Source organism: Carcharhinus amblyrhynchos, chromosome 12 (genome assembly GCF_965287045.1).
Source record: "Carcharhinus amblyrhynchos chromosome 12, sCarAmb.v2.hapA, whole genome shotgun sequence".
In the NCBI taxonomy this organism is placed as follows: domain Eukaryota; kingdom Metazoa; phylum Chordata; class Chondrichthyes; order Carcharhiniformes; family Carcharhinidae; genus Carcharhinus; species Carcharhinus amblyrhynchos.
Window position 1 is genome coordinate 89,861,223 of NC_137335.1, and position 20,299 is coordinate 89,881,521.

The following is a 20,299-nucleotide window of genomic DNA, read 5'->3' on the forward strand; positions in this document are numbered from 1 at the left end:
GCTTGTTTGTGTGAAGTTGGGAGGATGAGGAATGATCCGCCTTCCCCTGCCTGTCCACACTCACCAAACCTCACTCACTCAGCAACCATCTCTCCAGTGCTGCACCCAGAGGGATGTGGATGCTCCATTGTTAAATACATTTAAGGCTGGAATAGAGAGATTTTGCTCTGTCGGGGAATTCAGAGATACGGTGACAGAGAGACGGGGTTTAACTGGAGTTGGCAGACGCACCTCTGCAATTTCAACCCCAGGAATTAAACTTGAAGTTGGGTACATTTCTTCCATCGACAATGTGCTGAAGTTAGTATTGATTTGGAACCTACATTGTCTGTCTAAAATATAACAAAAGGATGCTGGTGCTTTCTAAAGTTTGATGTAATGATAAAAAGGCCCCGATAGAGTGGACGTGGTGAGGATGTTTCTACTGGTGGGAGAGACTGGAACTCGAGGGCACAACCTCAGAGTGAAGGAACACTCCTTTAAAACTGAGATGAGAAGGAATTTCTTCAGCCAGAGAGTGGGGAATCTGTGGAACTCATTGCCACACAGGGTTGTGGAGGCCAGGCTATTGAGTGTCTTTAAGACAGAAATAGATAGGTTTTTGATCAGTAAGGAGCTCAGGGGATATGGGGAGAAGGCCGGGAATGGGAATAAATATCCTGTCAGCGATGATTGAATGGCAGAGCAGACTCGATGGGCCGAGTGGCCTAATTCTGCTCCTATATCTGATGGTCTTATGGCCGTACGGTGAGCAGGCAGCGAATGGAGTTGCAGCCCAAGATCAGCCATCATTTGTAGTGGAGTTCCCCAGGGCTGAGTGCTGGGATCTTGCTTTTCCTCAGATACATGAATGACCGAGACCTTAGCGTACAGAGCACAATTTCAACATTTATGGGTGATCTGAACCTTGAGAATATTGGAAACTGTGAGGAATACCATTTGGAAATTCAATAGGACAGAGACAAAATGTTAGAGTGGGCAGACAGGTGGCAGATAAAGTTCGACACAGAGAAATGTGAGGAGATACATGTCGGTGGGAAGAACATAAAGAGACAATGTAAATAAGGGTTACAAATCTAAAGGGGACGCAGAAACAGAGGCAGCTGAGTGTGTGAATGTATAATTCATTGAAGCTGATAGGACACGTGGAGAGAGCAGTTAATAAAGCACACAGTCTCCTGGGCTTTGGAGAAGGATTGTAGAAATTAGGACTGATTTCCATGGGGCAGAGAAGATGGAGAGGAGATTTGAACCATAGAACCACAGAACACTACAGCACAGAAAGAGGCCCTTTGGCCCGTCTTGGCTGTGCCAAATCATTTTTCTGCTTAGCCCCACTGACCTGTACCTGGACCATATCCCTCCACACCCCTCTCATCCATGCACCTGTCCAAGTTTTTCTTAAATGTTAAAAGTGACCCCACATTTATCACTTCATCTGGCAGCTCATTCCACACTGATGTTCACTGATCCCTGTGGCACATCACTAGTCACAGGCCTCCACTCAGAGAAGCAATCCTCCACTCCCACTCGCTGGCTTCTTCCATTGAGCCAATGTCTAATCTAATTTACTACCTCTCCATATACACCTAGCAAATGAACCTTCCTAACGAACCTCCCATGCGGGACCTTGTCAAAGGCCTTACTGAAGTCCATGTAAACAACATCCACTGCCTTCCCTTCATCCACTTTCCTGGTAACCTCCTTGAAAAACTCTAATAGATTGATTCAACATGACCTACCACACACAAAACCATGTTGACTCTCCCTAATAAGTCCCTGTCCATCCAAGTATTGGAACATAGAACATAGAGCAGAGAAAAACTACAGCACAAACAGGCCCTTTGGCCCACAAGTTGCGCCGAACATATCCCATATTTGTAGATCCTATCTCTTAATACTCCTTCCAATAATTTACCTACTACTGACGTCAAACTTACCAGCCTATAATTTCTCGGATTACTTTTTGAGCCTTTTTTAAACAATGGAACAACATGAGCTATCCTCCAATCATCCGGCACCTCATCCGTGGACACCGACATTTTAAATATATCTGCCAGATCCCTGCAATTTCAACACTAGGATCCTTCAAGGTCTGAGGGAATACCCTGTCCGATCCTGGGGATTTATCTACTCTGATTTGCCTCAAGACAGCAAGCACCTCCTCCCCTTTAATCTGTAGAGGTTTCATGACCTCCCTACTTGTTTCCCTTATTTCCGTAGACTCCATGCCAGTTCCTTCAGTAAATACGGATGCAAAAAACCCATTTAACATCTCCCCCATTTCTTTTGGTTCCATACAATGCTGAACACTCTGATCTTCAAGAGGACCAATTTTGTCCCTTACTATCCTTTTGCTCTTCATATACCTGTAGAAGCTCTTAGGATTACCCTTCACCTTGACTGCCAAAGCAACCTTATGTTTTCTTTTTTCCCTCCTGATTTCCTTCTTAAATAGTTTCTTGCATTTTTTGAACTCCTCGAGTATCTTATTTGTTCCCTGTTGCCGATCCATGTCATACATCTCTCTCTTCTTCTTTATCAGAGTTCCAATATCCCTCGAGAACCAAGGTTCCTTATTCTTATTTACTTTGCCTTTAATCCTGACAGGAACATACAAACTCTGCACTCTCAAAATTTCTCCTTTGAAGGCCTCCCACTTACCAATCATATCCTTGCCAGAGAACAGCCTGTCCCAATCCACTCTTTTTAGATCCCTTCTCATTTCTTCAAATTTGACACATATTGAAAATCACTGGAGGTCTGACAGAGAGATCAGGAGAAACTGCTCCCATTGTGAAAGGATTGAGAACAACAGGGAATCAAAATAAAGTAATTTATCAAAGCAAAATTAAGAAAAACATTTTCACGCAGCGAGTGGTTAGGATCCGGAATGCACTGTCTGAGAGTGTGGTGGCGACAGATTCACACAGCGAGTGGTTAGGATCCGGAATGCACTGTCTGAGAGTGTGGTGGAGACAGATTCACACAGCGAGTGGTTAGGATCTGGAATGCACTGTCTGAGAGTGTGGTGGAGACAGATTCACACAGCGAGTGGTTAGGATCCGGAATACACTGTCTGAGAGTGTGGTGGAGACAGATTCACACAGCGAGTGGTTTGGATCCGGAATGCACTGTCTGAGAGTGTGGTGGAGACAGGTTCACACAGTGAGTGGTTTGGGCCAGGACAGATAGTGAGATTTTGCAAGCCCTGCTTCTTGCCATCAAACAATTGCACAACCTCAAACAGACCATTGTCCGTAGCAAACGAACGAGCCTTCAGGAGAACAGTGACCACGACACCACACAACCCTGCCACAGCAACCTCTGCAAGACATGCTGGATGCTTGACACGGATGTCATCATCTCACGTGAGAACACAATCCACCAGGTACACGATATATACACTTGCAGGAAAGGATGTCCCGAGGCATGGTACACTGGGGAGACCATGCAGATGCTGCAACAACAGAAGAGTGAACATCGCTCGACAATCACCAGGCAATCGTGTTCTCTTCCTGTTGGCGAACACTTCAGCGGTCACGGGCATTCGGCCTCTGATCTTCGTGTAAGCGTTCTCTAAGGCGGCCTTCACATAAGAACATAAGAAATAGGAGTAGGAGTAGGCGATCTGGCCCTTCGAGCCTGCCCCACCATTCAATAAGATCATGGTTGATCTGTCGTGGCTCAGTTCCACATTCCCTGCCTCTCCCCATAACCCTTAATCCCCTCTCTTATCAAAAACCCATCAACCCGCGTCTTAAAAATATTTAGCGAGGCAGCCTCCACCACTTCAACGGGCAGAGAATTCCAGAGATTCACCACCCTTTGAGTGAAGAAGTTCTTCCTCAACTCCGTTCTAAACCGCCCCCCCTTTATCTTGAGGCTGTGCCCCCTAGTCCTACTGTCCTTTCTGAGCAGGAAGAGTCTCTCCACCTCTATCCTATCCATCCCATTCATCATCTTGTATGTCTCAATGAGATCTCCCCTCATTCTTCTAAACTCCAACGAGTGCAAGCCGAGTTTATTCAGCCTCTCCTCATAGCTCAACTCCAGCATCAGCCTAGTAAACCTCCTCTGTACTCCCTCCGAGGCCAAAATATCCTTGCGTAAGTGCGGCGACCAAAACTGCACAGTACTCCAGCTGCGGCCTCACCAATGCCCTATACAGTTGCAGCAAGACCTCCCTACTTTTATATTCAATCCCCTTCGCTATGAAGGCCAGCATCCCATTTGCCTTCCTGACCACCTGCTGCACCTGCAAGCTGGGTTTTTGCGACTCATGCACAAGGACCCCGAGGTCCCTCTGCACTGTTGCCTCACGACACACGAAAACGCAGAATTGCTGAGCAGAGACTGATAGCCAAGTTCAACACACATCAGCACGGTCTCAACCAGGATCTTGGGTTCGTGTCACTCTATCTGTAACCCTCACGACTTGCCTGGGTTTGCAAAATTACAATAACTGTCGTGATGGAGACATCTCTTTAACCTGTGCTTGGCCCAATCTCCACTCACATTGTCAGTGACTTTAAGACTTGATTACCAGTAAAGACTCGCATTCCAACCATTACTTTGTAAATTGAATTTCTGTCTTTATATGCCCTGTTTATGAACAGAACTCCCACTCACCGAATGAAAGAGCAGCGCTCTGAAAGCTGGTGGCTTTTGCTGCCAAATAAACCAGTTGTTATTTAACCTGGTGTTATCTAAAGTGGAGAAATGTTCAGGGTTCCAGGGAGAAGGCAGGGGAATGGTGTGAGCTAAGAGGAGCATTCAGAAGGACAGAGAAGACATGATGGGCCGAATGGTCTCCTCTGCCATTCTGTGATCCTGTTTCTCACTTATGTCCCTCCAGGCCTGACTCCTGAACCAGCCCAACATAATTCAATCTTTGGAATGAAGGCCTGGATGAGCACTCTGCCATTCTGTCTGCTTCCTTCCATTCCATGCACACACCAGTCACTCAGTATTGACTTACCAGTGACACTGAGCTGGGTCCCTGCTCCATGGATGTAGCTCCACACACTGCATCTGTACACAGCTGTATCACTGAGGGTCACATTCACAATGGTCAGAATGTAGCTGTTGCTGCCGACATTCCGGGAAGGCTGGAAACGGTGGTGGGAATCCCGGGACTTGGTAATGGTGCCATTCACAAACTGGCTGATCAGCCACTCAGTGTGGTAGCCAGCTCTCTGGTAATGCCAGTGGACATCAGTGTCAATCACACTGGCATTGTACATGGCACATTGTAAGTCGACAGCCTGACCCTCTGGCACCTTGCTGACTGTTGGATACTGCATGAGGACTGGGTCAGACAATGGAGCTGTTAATATTGAGAAAGAAAAATCATAGAACTTGAAATGCAACATTTTAGAAATCTTCTTCTGGTCACAATAATGATTTGCAGAGAATTCTCTCAATCTCCCAACATGGAAATTGTTGTTTGCAACGAGGGAGGGAATGAGGGGACAAAAGGGGATCTGCTGAATGTTCTAGAATTTGCTGATATTATCCATTCAGTGCACATTCCCACCCATAGAGAGCAAACTATCGAACGGATAAACTTCACAATCTTCACAGCTGATTATTGGAAGAACTCAAGTAATTGTTTAAAAAGTTGAATGAAAGGTGAAAGTAAAGGAATAAAGTTTAAAATTTCCTGTATAATAATTACAGCGTGACCACACACGGGCTGATTTACTGCTGCTAATCCTCTTCTTTACCCCATCCTATCAATCTGGCCTGGATTTTCCCCTTCTGGGATTGTTGGGAATTGGTAAAAAGAGACACAGGGATCCGGAACTTATCCCTCCATTATCGACTTGTCCTGCCCCTTTCAGTGATCTGTGGAAATTCATTCCAAGATCCCACTCTTCTTTATAACCCTCAAACCTCCTCCATGCCCCATCATATCCCTCCAGATCCTCATGCTTGCTGCAACTCCATGCCCCTTCCATTGCCCCATGGATGCTCCACACCCACTCTCCCAGTATTCTCCACGCATAGAAGCAATGTGCTACAAACACGTCTGGGAAATCATTGAAATGTTTCTGAAACTGACACAATGAGCAAAGAGGCTTTGAAATTCTGCTTCAGAAAAAAACTATTCATAGAACATAGAACATAGAACATAGAACACTACAGCACAAACAGGCCCTTCGGCCCACAAGTTGCGCCGACCACATCACCTACCAACCTACAGACCTATCTATAACCCTCAATCTCATTAAACCCCATATACTCATCCAGAAGTCTTTTAAAAGGCCCCAGCGAGTTCGCCTCCACCACCACTGACGGCAGCCGATTCCATTCACTCACCACCCTCTGAGTGAAAAACTTACCCCTAACATCACTTCTGAACCTCCCTCCCCGCACCTTAAATCTGTGTCCTCTCGTAGCGACCATTTCAAACCGGGGAAATAGCCTCTGAGAGTCCACCCTATCTATTCCTCTCAACATTTTGTACAACCTCAGAAAAGTGTCAAATAAATATCAATGGATAAAGTTTTATTCCTTTTAACATCTCTTAACTGTGTTCAAATATACAAACAGGCATTGAAAAACCATAAAAAAGGAAATTCCCGAAACTTCCGAAATGCCTGTCATAGGAGCACTTTGCTTCAAACCATATTAATACAGTTTAATTGACAGCTCCCTAGTCAGTTTGGAACTCAGCCAAGCATCCATAATAAGCCCATCTGATAACTCTATCAACAGTAGCATATTGAACAGATAGCCAGACAGTTGTCTCCGGAGATGAAATGAACGACACGTGGCTCCCAACTCTAAAGAGGCAATTTGGCTCTGCTCCTTCTACAGATCTCAGCCTCAAGCATTGTCTTTCCCAGGATGTGGACATTGTTGCCTCGGCTAATGTATGTTCCTCATCCTAAGACTCTGCTGTTCCTGCTACCCAGCAGTGTGCCAAGATCAAAACCTCACCCATTCCTCCTCCCTGATCACAGCCTCCATTGCTTCCCTGCTCATTTCTCATGTCCAACATCACATTCCCAGAAACACTGAATTCCCTGAATCCCACCCTGCTCACTGCTTTCCTCACCTTTTCCTCTCCATCCACAGTCATACCCGGCACAAAGGAAGATGGTTGGAGGTCAATCATCTCAGCTCCAGGACATCACTGCAGGAGTTCCTCAGGGTAGTGTCCTCGGCCCAACCATCTTCAGCTGCTTCATCAATCACCTTCCCTCCGTCATAAGGTCAGGAGTGGGGATGTTCATTAATGATTGGACCATTCATTACTCCTCCATTACTGAAGCAGCCTGTTCCTGCACACAGCAAGACCTGGACAACATTCAGACTTGGGCTGATATGTGGAAGGTAACATTTCCCCACACAAGTGCCAGGCAATGAACATAGAACATAGAACACTACAGCACAAACAGGCCCTTCGGCCCACGAGTTGCGCCGATCACATCAACACCTACCAATCTATAGACCCATCTATAACTCCCAATCCCATTAAATCCCATATACTCATCCAGAAGTCTTTTAAAAGACCCCAGCGAGTTCGCCTCCACCACCACTGACGGCAGCCGATTCCATTCACTCACCACCCTCTGAGTGAAAAACTTACCCCTAACATCACTTCTGTACTTTCCTCCCCGCACCTTCAATCTGTGTCCTCTCATAGCGACCATTTCAACCCGGGGAAATAGCCTCTGAGAATCCACCCTATCCGTTCCTCTCAACATTTTATAAACCTCTATCAGGTCGCCTCTCAACCTTCGTCTCTCCAGGGAAAAGAGTCCCAGCTCCCTCAACCTAACTTCATAAGGCATGCCTCCCAGTCCAGGCAACATCCTTGTAAATCTCCTCTGTACCCTTTCAATAGCTTCTACGTCTTTCCTATAGTGAGGCGACCAGAACTGCGCACAGTACTCCAAATGAGGCCTGACAAGGGTCTTATAAAGTTGCAGCATTACCTCCCGATTCCTAAACTCAATCCCTCGATTAATGAAGGCCAGTACACCATACGCCTTCTTGACCACCTCTTCCACCTGCGAGGTCGATTTAAGAGTCCTGTGGACCCGGACCCCAAGATTCTTCTGCTGTTCAACACTACTAAGACTCCTGCCCTTGATAGTGTACTCGTTCATCCCGTTGGTTCTGCCAAAATGGACGACTACACATTTATCCGCATTGAAGTCCATCTGCCACTTCTCCGCCCAGTCCTGCATCCTATTTATGTCCTGCTGCAACTTTTGACATCCTTCCAGACCATCCACAACACCACTGACCTTCGTGTCATCAGCGAACTTACTTACCCATCCCTCCGCTTCCTCATCTAGGTCATTTATGAAAATGACAAACAGCAAGGGTCCTAGAACAGATCCCTGGGGCACTCCACTGGTGACTGACCTCCATTCAGAAAAAGACCCATCCACAACCACTCTCTGCCTTCTGCAGGCAAGCCAGTTCTGGATCCACAAGGCCAAAGGCCCTTGGATCCCATAACCTCTCATCTCCAACAACAGATGATCTAAACATCGCCCCTTGACATTCAATGGCATTTCCATCACTGAATCCCCCGCTGTCAACATCCTGGGGGTTACCATTGACCAGAAACTGAACTGGACTAGCCCTGTAAAAGCTATGGTTACAAGAGCAGGTCAGAGTCTGGGAATCCTGCAGAGGGTAACTCACCTCCTGACTCCCCAAAGTCTGTCCACCACCTACAAGACACAAATCAGGAATGGAATACTCTCCACTTGCCTGGATGAGTGCAGCTCCAATAACACTCAAGAAGCTTGACACCATCCAGAACAAAGCCAATGTGTTTGATTGCGACACCACCCATCACATTAAACATTCACTCCCACCACCATGGACACACAGTGACAGCCGTGTGTACCATCTACAAGATGCACTGCAGCAACTCACCAAGGCTCCTTGAACAGAACCTTCTAAACCCATAACCTCTACCATTTCTGCGCTCTGTGACTCTATAACTTGATGACTTTGACTCTAAAAGGACAAGGGCAGCAGGCACATGGGGAACACCACCACCCGGAGGCTTCTCTCCCAGGCACTCACCATCCTGACTTGGAAATATATCACCGTTCCTTCACTGTCACTGGGTCAGAATCCTGGAATTTCCAATCCTGACAGCACTGTGGATGTACCTACACCACATGGGCTGCAACAGATCAAGAGGTTGTTTCATCACCACCTTCTGAAGGGTAACTAGGGATGGACCCTAACCAGTAATGCCCACCAAGAATGAATATAAAACAGAAACAGCTGGAGACAGCACTCTGACAAAAAGCTGAGGAAACAAAGGAGAGGGAGAAAGATTAGAAACAAACAGAAATAGAGAAACAGAGAAAATGTCAAAGAATTGAAGACTGAGAAATCAGGAGCGATGCACAATTTTTATTCTTTGATAAAAGTGCATGAGATCACCCAGTCTATTTTTCTAATGTGTTCCCTTTACCCCAGGGGTTTGTGATATTTCTCACATACTCACTTCCCACACAGTCACAAGTGATGATGACTTCAGGATATTGTTATGTAAACTGGACTTACTGGTTACATTCAGCTGTGTCCCATTGCCACTGATATCTCCCCACACTGAGCAGTAATAGACGGCAGTGTCACTGGGCTGCACCATGGTGATTGTCAGAATGAAGCTGTTATTGGAGGTGTGTCTGGAAGGCTGGAATCGCTCAGTGAAACCTGAGCCCCAGATTATGTTATTCCCTGTATCCTGTGTTAAAACTCTCTCCCTATCTTTCCCAGGTAGCTCCCGGTACCAGTGAACATCAGTGTGTGACACTGCGGCGTTCCTCACGGTGCACTGTAACCGTGCAGTCTGACCCTCTGTGACACGTTCCACACTCGGAGACTGGATAAGGACTGGAACATTCACACCTTTAAACAGAGGAAAAACAAATCAGTGAGTGACAGAGATCAGTGAGTGACAGAAATCAGTGAGTTAAATTCCAAACTGAAGGTTTCAAATTCCTGTGGGTATTTAAAGGGACAGTCCAGGCAGTAGAGTTTCTGTGTTAAAGTGAGAGAGTCTCTGTTCTCCTGATGTTTTTGCAACAGATTGTCAGACTGCTGTGGCTCATTACTGATGGAGATGTGGAGATGCCGGTGTTGGACTGGGGTAAACACAGTGAGAAGTCTGACAACAACAGGTTAAAGTCCAACCAATTTATTTGAAAGCTTGTGAGTTTGTGAGTTATTTGAAAGCTTGCCATTCTGTATGCTTCCTTCCATTCCAGGCACACACCAGTCACTCAGCATTGACTTACCGGTGACATTGAGCTGGGTCCCTGCTCCATGGATGTAGCTCCACACACTGCATCTGTACACAGCTGTATCACTGAGGGTCACATTCACAATGGTCAGAATGTAGCTGTTGCTGCCGACATTCCGGGAAGGCTGGAAACGGTGGTGGGAATGCCGGGACTTGGTAATGGTGCCATTCACAAACTGGCTGATCAGCCACTCAGTGTGGTAGCCAGCTCTCTGGTAATGCCAGTGGACATCAGTGTCAATCACACTGGCATTGTACATGGCACATTGTAAGTCGACAGCCTGACCCTCTGGCACCTTGCTGACTGTTGGATACTGCATGAGGACTGGGTCAGACAATGGAGCTGTTAATATTGAGAAAGAAAAATCATAGAACTTGAAATGCAACATTTTAGAAATCTTCTTCTGGTTACAATAATGATTTGCAGAGAATTCTCTCAATCTCCCAACATGGAAATTGTTGTTTGCAACGAGGGAGGGAATGAGGGGACAAAAGGGGATCTGCTGAATGTTCTAGAATTTGCTGATATTATCCATTCAGTGCACATTCCCACCCACAGAAAACAAACTATCGAACGGATAAACTTCACAATCTTCACAGCTGATTATTGGAAGAACTCAAGTTATTGTTTAAAAAGATGAATGAAAGGTGAAAGTAAAGGAATAAAGTTTAAAATTTCCTGTATAATAATTACAGTGTGACCACACACGGGCTGATTTACTGCTGCTAATCCTCTTCTTTACCCCATCCTATCAATCTGGCCTGGATTTTCCCCTTCTGGGATTGTTGGGAATTGGTAAAAAGAGACACAGGGATCCGGAACTTATCCCTCCATTATCGACTTGTCCTGCCCCCTTCAGTGATCTGTGGAAATTCATTCCAAGATCCCACTCTTCTTTATAACCCTCAAACCTCCTCCATGCCCCATCATATCCCTCCAGATCCTCATGCTTACTGCAACTCCATGCCCCTTCCATTGCCCCATGGATGCTCCACACCCACTCTCCCAGTATTCTCCACGCATAGAAGCAATGTGCTACAAGCACATCTGGGAAATCATTGTGTCAGTTTCAGAAACATTTCAATGAGCAAAGAGGCTTTGAAATCCTACTTCAGAAAAAAAAACTATTCATCTTACAACCTCAGAAAAGTGTCAAATAAATATCAATGGATAAAGCTTTATTCCTTTTAACATCTCTTAACTGTGTTCAAGTACACAAACAGGCATTGAAAAACCATAAAAAAGGAAATTCCTGAAACTTCCGAAATGCCTGTCATAAATAGGAGCACTTTGCTTCAAACCATGTTAATACTGCCTAATTGATTAGCTTCATAGTCAGTTTGGAACTCAGCCAAGCATCCATAATAAGTCCATCTGACAACTCTATCAACCGTAGCATATTGAACAGATGACCAGACAGTTGTTTCTGGAGATGAAATGACCCAACACGTGGCTCTCAACTCTGAAGAGGCAATTTGGCTCTGCTCCTTCTACAGATCCCAGCCTCTAGCAATGTCTTTCCCAGGATGTAGACATTGTTGCCTCGGCTAATGTATGTTCCTCATCCTAAGACTCTTCCTATGCCTGGTACCCAGCAGTGTGCCAAGCTCAAAACCTCACCCAATCCTCCTCCCTGATCACAGCCTCCAGTGCTTCCCTGCTCATTTCTCTTGTCCTCCATCGTATTCCCAGAAACCCCTAATTCCCTGAATCACACCCTGCTCACTGCTTTCCTCACCATTTCCTCTCCATCCACAGTCATACCCAGCACAAAGGAAGATGGTTGGAGGTCAATCATCTCAGCTCCAGGACATCACTGCAGGAGTTCCTCAGGGTAGTGTCCTCGGCCCAACCATCTTCAGCTGCTTCATCAATCACCTTCCCTCCATCATAAGGTCAGGAGTGGGGATGTTCATTAATGATTGGACCATTCATTACTCCTCCATTACTGAAGCAGCCTGTTCCTGCACACAGCAAGACCTGGACAGCATTCAGACTTGGGCTGATATGTGGAAGGTAACATTTACCCACACAAGTGCCAGGCAATGAACATCTCCAACAACAGAGGATCTAACCATCACCCCTTCACATTCAATGGCATTTCCATCACTGAATCCCCCACTGTCAACATCTCAGGGTTGCCACTGACCAGAAACTGAACTGGACTAGCCCTGTAAAAGCTATGGTTACAAGAGCAGGTCAGAGACTGGGAATCCCGCAGAGGGGAACTCAACTCCTGACTCCCCAAAGCCTGTCCACCACCTACAAGGTACAAGTCAGGAATGAAATGGAATACTCTCCACTTGCCTGGATGAGTGCAGCTCCAATAACACTCAAGAAGCTTGACACCATCCAGAACAAAGCCAATGTGTTTGATTGGGACACCACCCATCACATTAAACATTCACTCCCACCACCATGGACACACAGTGACAGCCGTGTGTACCATCTACAAGATGCACTGCAGCAACTCACCAAGGCTCCTTTAACAGAACCTTCTAAACCCATAACCTCGACCATTTCTGCGCTCTGTGACTCTACAACTTGATGACTTTGACTCTAAAAGGACAAGGGCAGCAGGCACATGGGGAACATCACCACCTGGAGGCTTCTCTCCCAGTCACTCACCATCCTGACTTGGAAATATATCACCGTTCCTTCACTGTCACTGGGTCAGAATCCTGGAATTTCCAATCCTGACAGCACTGTGGATGTACCTACACCACATGGGCTGCAACAGATCAAGAGGTTGTTTCATCACCACCTTCTGAAGGGTAACTAGGGATGGACCCTAACCAGTAATGCCCACCAAGAATGAATATAAAACAGAAACAGCTGGAGACAGCACTCTGACAAAAAGCTGAATAAACAAAGGAGAGGGAGAAAGATTAGAAACAAACAGAAACAGAGAAACAGAGAAAATGTCAAAGGATTGAAGACTGAGAAATCAGGAGCGATGCACAATTTTTATTCTTTGATAAAAGTGCATGAGATCACCCAGTCTATTTTACTAATGTGTTCCCTTTACCCCAGGGGTTTGTGATATTTCTCACATACTCACTTCCCACACAGTCACAAGTGGTGATGACTTCAGGAGATTGTTATGTAAACTGGACTTACTGGTTACATTCAGCTGTGTCCCATTGCCACTGATATCTCCCCACACTGAGCAGTAATAGACGGCAGTGTCACTGGGCTGCACCATGGTGATTGTCAGAATGAAGCTGTTATTGGAGGTGTCTCTGGAAGACTGGAATCGCTCAGTGAAACCTGGGCTCCGGTGTATGTTATTCCCTGTATCCTGTGTTAAAACTCTCTCCCTATCTTTCCCAAGTATCTCCCGGTACCAGTGAACATCAGTGTGTGACACTGCGGCGTTCCTCACGGTGCACTGTAACCGTGCAGTCTGACCCTCTGTGACACGTTCCACACTCGGAGACTGGATAAGGACTGGAACATTCACACCTTTAAACAGAGGAAAAACAAATCAGTGAGAGACAGAAATCAGAGGGTGACAGAAATCAGTGAGTGACAGAAATCAGTGAGTGACAGAAATCAGTGAGTTAAATTCTGATCTGAAGATTTCACATTCCTGTGAGTATTTAAAGGGACAGTCCAGGCAGTAGAGTTTCTGTGTTAAAGTGAGAGAGTCTCTGTTCTCCTGATGTTTTTGTGTAACAGGTTGTAAGACTGGTGTGGCTCATTACTGATTCACAGCAAACACAACACATTTGTGTGAGGAAATGAGTGAAAATATCTGGGATAAGGATATGAGCTGGGAGAGCAGGATCAGTGTAGAGTGATGTGTGTCTGAATGGGGAACAGCTCCTATTACACTTCCCAATCTCAGCCTCTCCCTGTTCCCATGGTAACCCCAAACCCCACTCATCATCACAAACTCATCTCCAACTCACTCATCTGGAAGAGGTTATTGCTGCGGATTATTGGAATAAAACTGGACTTACTGGTTACATTCAGCTGTGTCCCATTGCCACTGATATCTCCCCACACTGAGCAGTAATAGACGGCAGTGTCACTGGGCTGCACCATGGTGATTGTCAGAATGAAGCTGTTATTGGAGGTGTCTCTGGAAGACTGGAATCGCTCAGTGAAACCTGGGCTCCGGATTATGCTGTTCGATGGTTCATCTAATAAAACTCCCTCCCTAACTTTCCCAGGTAGCTTCCGGTCCCACTTAACAAAAGTGCCAGGCACTTTGGCGTTCCTCACGGTGCACTGTAACCGTGCAGTCTGACCCTCTGTGACACGTTCCACACTCGGAGACTGGACAACGACTGGAACATTCACACCTTTAAACAGAGGGAAAACAAATCAGTGAGTGACAGAAATCAGTGAGTGACAGAAATCAGTGAGTTAAATTCTGAGCTGAAGGTTTGAAATTCCTGTGAGTATTTAAAGGGACAGTCCAGGCAGTAGAGTTTCTGTGTTAAAGGGAGGGAACAGGTTCTCAGGTTGATCTTGCTGTGTTAGTTTGTTTCTGCTCTATATCCTGGGGGTTACAGTGTGCTGACCTCAGCAGTACAGATGTGTTGATCTAACAGTGAAATACAATGTTGTCCTCACACTGTGGAACAGCTCTCTCAGACAAAGCTCCCCCTCCCAGATTTTGGGTGGAATTCTCCGGTCCCGCCCGCGGAGAGTTTGGTGACGCCGGGAGCAGGAGGGAAAAAGTCGGAATCCCACCGGGATTAAAGAAGTTTGTAATCCTCCTAAAGACGGGGTTAGGGCAGGGTGAAAAAGTTAGAAGGATAAAGTGTCTCTCTGTCCCTCTGCAGCGAATTCCCACTTTGATCCAAATTCTCCAATACACTCAGTGTGTGCACTGGGAAAAGTCCTTTTCTTATTCAGAGCTGTGAAGAGGCCTCACACTGACCTCTCAGCCCTGCAATCCAGGCTCAGGTTTTGCCCCACTATCTGTCAGGCTCCTTCCCCAAGGGTCTCCAGCTTCAGCCCCTGTTGCTTGTTTCTGTTCCCAGCACCCAGTCAGTCTGGGTGGGGTTTGTGTGGATTTAGTAATGAATAATCAGACAGGTTTAATTCAGAATCTGTCTGGAAGGGGACATTTAGCAAACAGTGATCATAACATGGGAGAGTTTGACATTAAGTTTCAGACAGAGAAAGATCACTCACAAACAGAGCTTTGAAACTGAGGAAAGGCTGCCTTTGCAGGAAAGAGGCCATTTGGCCCATCAACACTGCACTGACTCTCCAAAAGAGCATCTTATCCAGGCCCTATCCCTGTTACCCCACATATTTGCCCTGCTAATCGTCCTGACACTAAGGGGCAATTTCCCACAGCCAATCCGCCTAACCCGCACATCTTTGGACTGTGAGAGGAAACCGGAGCACCCGGAGCAAACCCATGCAGACATGGGGAGAATGTGCAAACTCCACACAGTTACTCAAGTTTGGAATTGAACCCGGGTCCCTGACACTGTGAGGCAGCAGTGCGAACCTCTGCGCCACTGTAGCAGCAACAGGAAAGGAAAATATTCTGTGATAACTCAAAATCTTTGAGAAAGTAAGGTGGAACACTAGGACAGGGAGAGGGATAATAATTTGATTGATTGTGACAAAACAAGATCTAGGTCAGAGCAGTCCTGGGGGCAATAGAGAATGAGCTGGTTAGAGACACAATGAAATTCTCCAGACAAAGGAAGAAGGATTGAACATGATGCTGTGGTATTATCACTGAACGGTGAGGGAAAGACGTCTTAGACATTACAACCTGCAATTCACTTGTCATGGTGTTGAGGTTCAGGTGTAACTGGTGATTTTGTGGATTTGATGACAGGATGTGGCTTGTTGCTGTGTCCTAGTTATACTCTCATTTCCCACCTGATCTGAAACCTCTGTCTGGGCCTCTTCGGAATGTGGGAGGAAACCAGAATCCCCGGAGGAAACCCACATATACATGGGGAGAACATGCAAACTCCAGACACACAAGTTTAGAATTGAACCCAGGTCCCTGACACTGTGAGGCAGCAGTGCTAACCACTGTGCCACTGTAGCAGCAACAGGAAAGGAAAATATCCCGGGGTAACACAAAATCTTTGAAAAACTAAGAAATGATATGATTGGCATTATGGCGACAAGAGTGCTGGGTGACCTGTGCTGGGGACTGAATATTCAAGGATAGTCAACATTTAGGAAGTTCACAAAAAAGAGAAAGAGGAGGTGGGGTAGTGTTCTGAGTGGTGGTGGGGGGGGGGGGGTGGCACAGTGGCACAGTGGTTAACACTGCTGCCTCGCAGTGCCCACAAATACACCCACTTAATGTACAGACTGTCAGTCAAACCCATTGTCCCATTAAACTGGAAAGAATGGTGGAACACTCAGTTCTGTGACCCGTGTTCCCAGCCTGTGTAATTCTGTGTCAGATACACTAAACCATCTCAATACAATGATAAATTCTCCTGTAAGACTCATCTCCAGTTCTGAATATTCTAACTGTAGAATCCACACACAGTACAGGAGCTGACACACACAGCAGCACAAACCAGGGAGAGTTATTTTAATCACAAGTGAAAGTTCTCCAAACCAAACTATAACTTGTACTTACCCCCAGAAACACAGAGGGACAGAGTCAGAACAAAGAGAGTTTCACTAATCATCTCGACAGAGTGACAATCCTGTTTCTCCACACCGTTTATTGTATGTCCAGTAAACACATTGAAACACAAAGTGTCCCAGCAACTGCAGCTGGTTTAATATCCTTTTCTTCACCAGCGAATGAAGTTAAAGAATCGATAAAGAGGAAGCGGTGACAGTGAGCCAATGGCTACTCCCCTTCCTGGGTGGAACTGTTATAAGTGACGTTTATCATTTGTTGAGTGAAGCTCCGCACAATAAACTGGTTTAAGATGAAGAGTTCACACAGTGAGGGAGACAATAGCTACAGAAATGTAGACAGTTGGAACATTTATTCAAAATCACCGGAACCAAATCCTCTGTCCCTTGGTAACAACAACCAGCATTTACATAGCCCCTTAAACATAGAAAATCCTCACAGGATTGTTTACAGGAGAGAAAATAAACTAAATTTACATCAAAGCAAAGAAAGAGAAATGAGGACAATTTGCCAGAAACTTGATACTGGGGAAAGTGTTAAAGAGGAGAGAAAACTGACAACATGGGGGCTGATTGAAACCCCCGCTCCCAAACCAATCAACACTCCACCCCCACCCCCCTTCCCCCGGCTCGAACAGCAGCGTGTGTTTAACCCACACCCATTCACCGCGATGGAAGCAGAACATTCACTTTTGCTGGCTGCTCATTGCCGTGGTTTCTGTGGTCAGCCTGCTCTAACTGCGCTGTTCATTGGCTCCTCACATCAGCTGGAGCCTGACATCCAGAGTATTTAGTACCACTTAAAGCTCAACTATAGGAGCATTGCCACTGCTGGTGATGCTGGGATCATTCACAATACTCTGCAATGTAGGACCCACCCTGGGGGGAGGGGAGAGAAACAGGGGGAGACACACGGAAACTACAGACCCCAACTGAACCCCGAGAGAGTTTTGACGTGAGCCAATGGGTTGACAGGAGAGGGATGTAAGGGGATGTTTGTGAATGGAGAAAAGATGGAAAGAGCTTCCTTTGCATTCCAGGATGATGCTGGAGTAGTGAATGGTTTTGGGAGGGGATAGCAGGGCCTGATGGTGCCTGAGTGGCCCATCCAATGATGCCAATGATTGGTGAAACCAGTTGTAGCCGTTGCTCTCTGTGAGCCTTGGATTGAAGGGAGTGAGGTGGGTTCATCCCAAGGGGAATAACCATGGGGAGAGAGAGGATTTTACTGATGACAATGGCCTCAAAGGTGGGGCTGAAGGTGTGATTGAGCAGAACAGTGGCTCCAAATGGAGAGGCAAAGGCTGGCCCACTAAGTGTCTGAAAGCTCCTTTAGAAATTACTGACAGATTTTAGGAATTATACCGGAACCCAAACCATTCTTTAAGTTGAATAGAGTTCAGATCCTGGCCAATCAGGATCCAATGGGAATGCTGCAACAGTCTAATGGGGCTGAATGTCCATAAAATACACACGTTTCTATACAGCAAATACACCTGTAATCTGCTTCACCCTGAACTCAATATTATTAAGAATAAATCCAGGCTGATGCAGTAACACTGAAAAATATCACTGTGCACAGCCTTGGGGCTTAACACTTTACAGGCAGATTGTGGTGTGAGATAAATGCAGACTGATCACTGACAGCATCTCCGCTTATCAGGGGCAGCAGCCTCTCTCAGACTGAAAACTCACACCATTTGTCATTTCTGCTGAAGTGAAGGAGTTGCCCAGAGCACATGAATGTGCAGCTATTTCGAGTTGTCTGGGATTTGATAGCTTTATCATCTTAAATATTCACAGGTTGCCATTAGGCTTTTAAAAACTTTTCAGTGAATCAGCTGGATTCCAGAGAGGCAGATTGCAATGATCAGTGAACTGGATATTTTGTTGAAGATTGGTTTTATTTGTGAGTTGAAAAGAGTGAGAGAACACACAAACCACAGTTCCAACACCTTATTTTTGTTTGTCCATTTATCAGCCGCTATCTTCACTCACACCACATTTCAAACCCATGGAAGGTCAAAATGCAAAAGCTGATACCGGATTGGTGCAAACTCCGATCAACAACAACACCCTGCATTTGTGTAGCACCCTTAACTTAGCAACACATTCCCAGGGTTCCACACACGACATCAGGAAATAGCCGTCAGTGAAAATCCACAACACAACTCAGGAATTCAATTCCGTTTCTGTTTTTATTCAATAAAAGTGGGACGCAAAGCTAATATCAGTAATGTTCACCATAAAACTCTCAATGTTCATGCAAAACAAACTGTAATTTCTAATTAAAACACAAAGTGCTGGATAAACTCAGCAGGTCTGGCAGTGTCTGTGGAGAGAGAAACAGAGTTAATGTTTCGAGTCTGTGTGACTCTTCTACAGAACTGAAGGATAGAAATGTGATGAAGGAGAGAGTTGGAGAGGGGGGTGGAGGAGGTGGAGCAGAATAGAAGGTCAGCAATAGGTCAGAGCTAAGGAGAGATTGACAAAGATATCAGGAATATAAGAGAAAGGGAGAGTTAATGGCAGTGTTAAAGTCTAAAGAAGGTGTTAGAAGCGGAGAGTCGTAGAGATTTACAGCATGGAAACAGGCCTCCGATGAATAAGACAGCCTTGCATTTGTGTAGCACCCTTAACATAGCAACACATTCCCAGGGTTCCACACACGACATCCTTCCTGTAATGTGGAGACCAGAAACCAACTCAGGATGTTGTGCCGAACATGAGGCCAAATTAAACTCATCCCTCCTGCCTGTCCTTGCTCCATATCTCACTATTCCTTGCAGATTCATGTGCTTATCTAAAAGCCCCTTCAACCTCCCCATTGTCTCTGTTTCCACTGCCACCCCTGGCAGCGTGTTCCAGACACCTACCATCCTCTGTGTAAAAAACTCGCCCCTCACGTCTCCTTTGAACTTCCCCTCTCTCACATTAAGTGCGTGTCCCCTTGTATTAGACATTTCAACTCTGGGAAAAGGATTCTGACTGTCAACCCTATCTGTACCTCTCATCATTTTATAGACTTCTATCAGGTCTCCCCTCAGCCTCCGCCGCTCCATGGAAAACAAGCCTAGTTTGTCCAGCCTCTCCTTATAGCTCATTGCCTCTAATCCAGGCAGCATCCTGGTAAACCTCTTCTGCATCCTCTCCAAAGCATCCACATCCTTCCTGTAATGTGGCAAATAGAACTGAATGCAAGTCTCTAAGTTTGGCCTCACCAAAACTTTATTCACTGCAATATGTCAGATGCAGACCCTATACAGTAAATGGCAGAACACTTAAGAGTGTTGATAGGCAAAAGGATCTGGATATACAGGTACACAGGTCACTGAAAGTGACAATGTAGGTGGGGAAGATAGTCCAGAAGGCAGACGGCATGCTTGCCTTCATCTGCCGGGGTATTGAGTTTAAAA

General features: G+C 45.9%; 2 protein-coding genes across 2 annotated transcripts in view; both read right to left on the reverse strand.

Moving 5' to 3' along the window:
* The window catches only part of LOC145350497 (uncharacterized), a 65,645-nt gene extending 58,555 nt beyond the window's left edge, over positions 1-7,090 (reverse strand). The window contains exons 1-2 of the mRNA XM_080199696.1: positions 6,949-7,090; positions 4,982-5,329 (exon numbers count right to left, since the gene is read on the reverse strand). Coding sequence (XP_080055822.1) covers positions 4,982-5,329; positions 6,949-7,090 — 490 coding nt within the window. The remainder of the gene's footprint in view (positions 1-4,981; positions 5,330-6,948) is intronic.
* Positions 7,091-9,481: 2,391 nt separating this feature from the next.
* The window catches only part of LOC145350499 (basement membrane-specific heparan sulfate proteoglycan core protein-like), a 190,354-nt gene continuing 179,536 nt past the window's right edge, over positions 9,482-20,299 (reverse strand). Inside the window, exons 4-7 of the mRNA XM_080199697.1 lie at positions 14,258-14,602; positions 13,413-13,742; positions 10,287-10,634; positions 9,482-9,897 (exon numbers count right to left, since the gene is read on the reverse strand). Of these exons, the coding sequence (XP_080055823.1) occupies positions 9,482-9,897; positions 10,287-10,634; positions 13,413-13,742; positions 14,258-14,602 (1,439 nt within the window). The remainder of the gene's footprint in view (positions 9,898-10,286; positions 10,635-13,412; positions 13,743-14,257; positions 14,603-20,299) is intronic.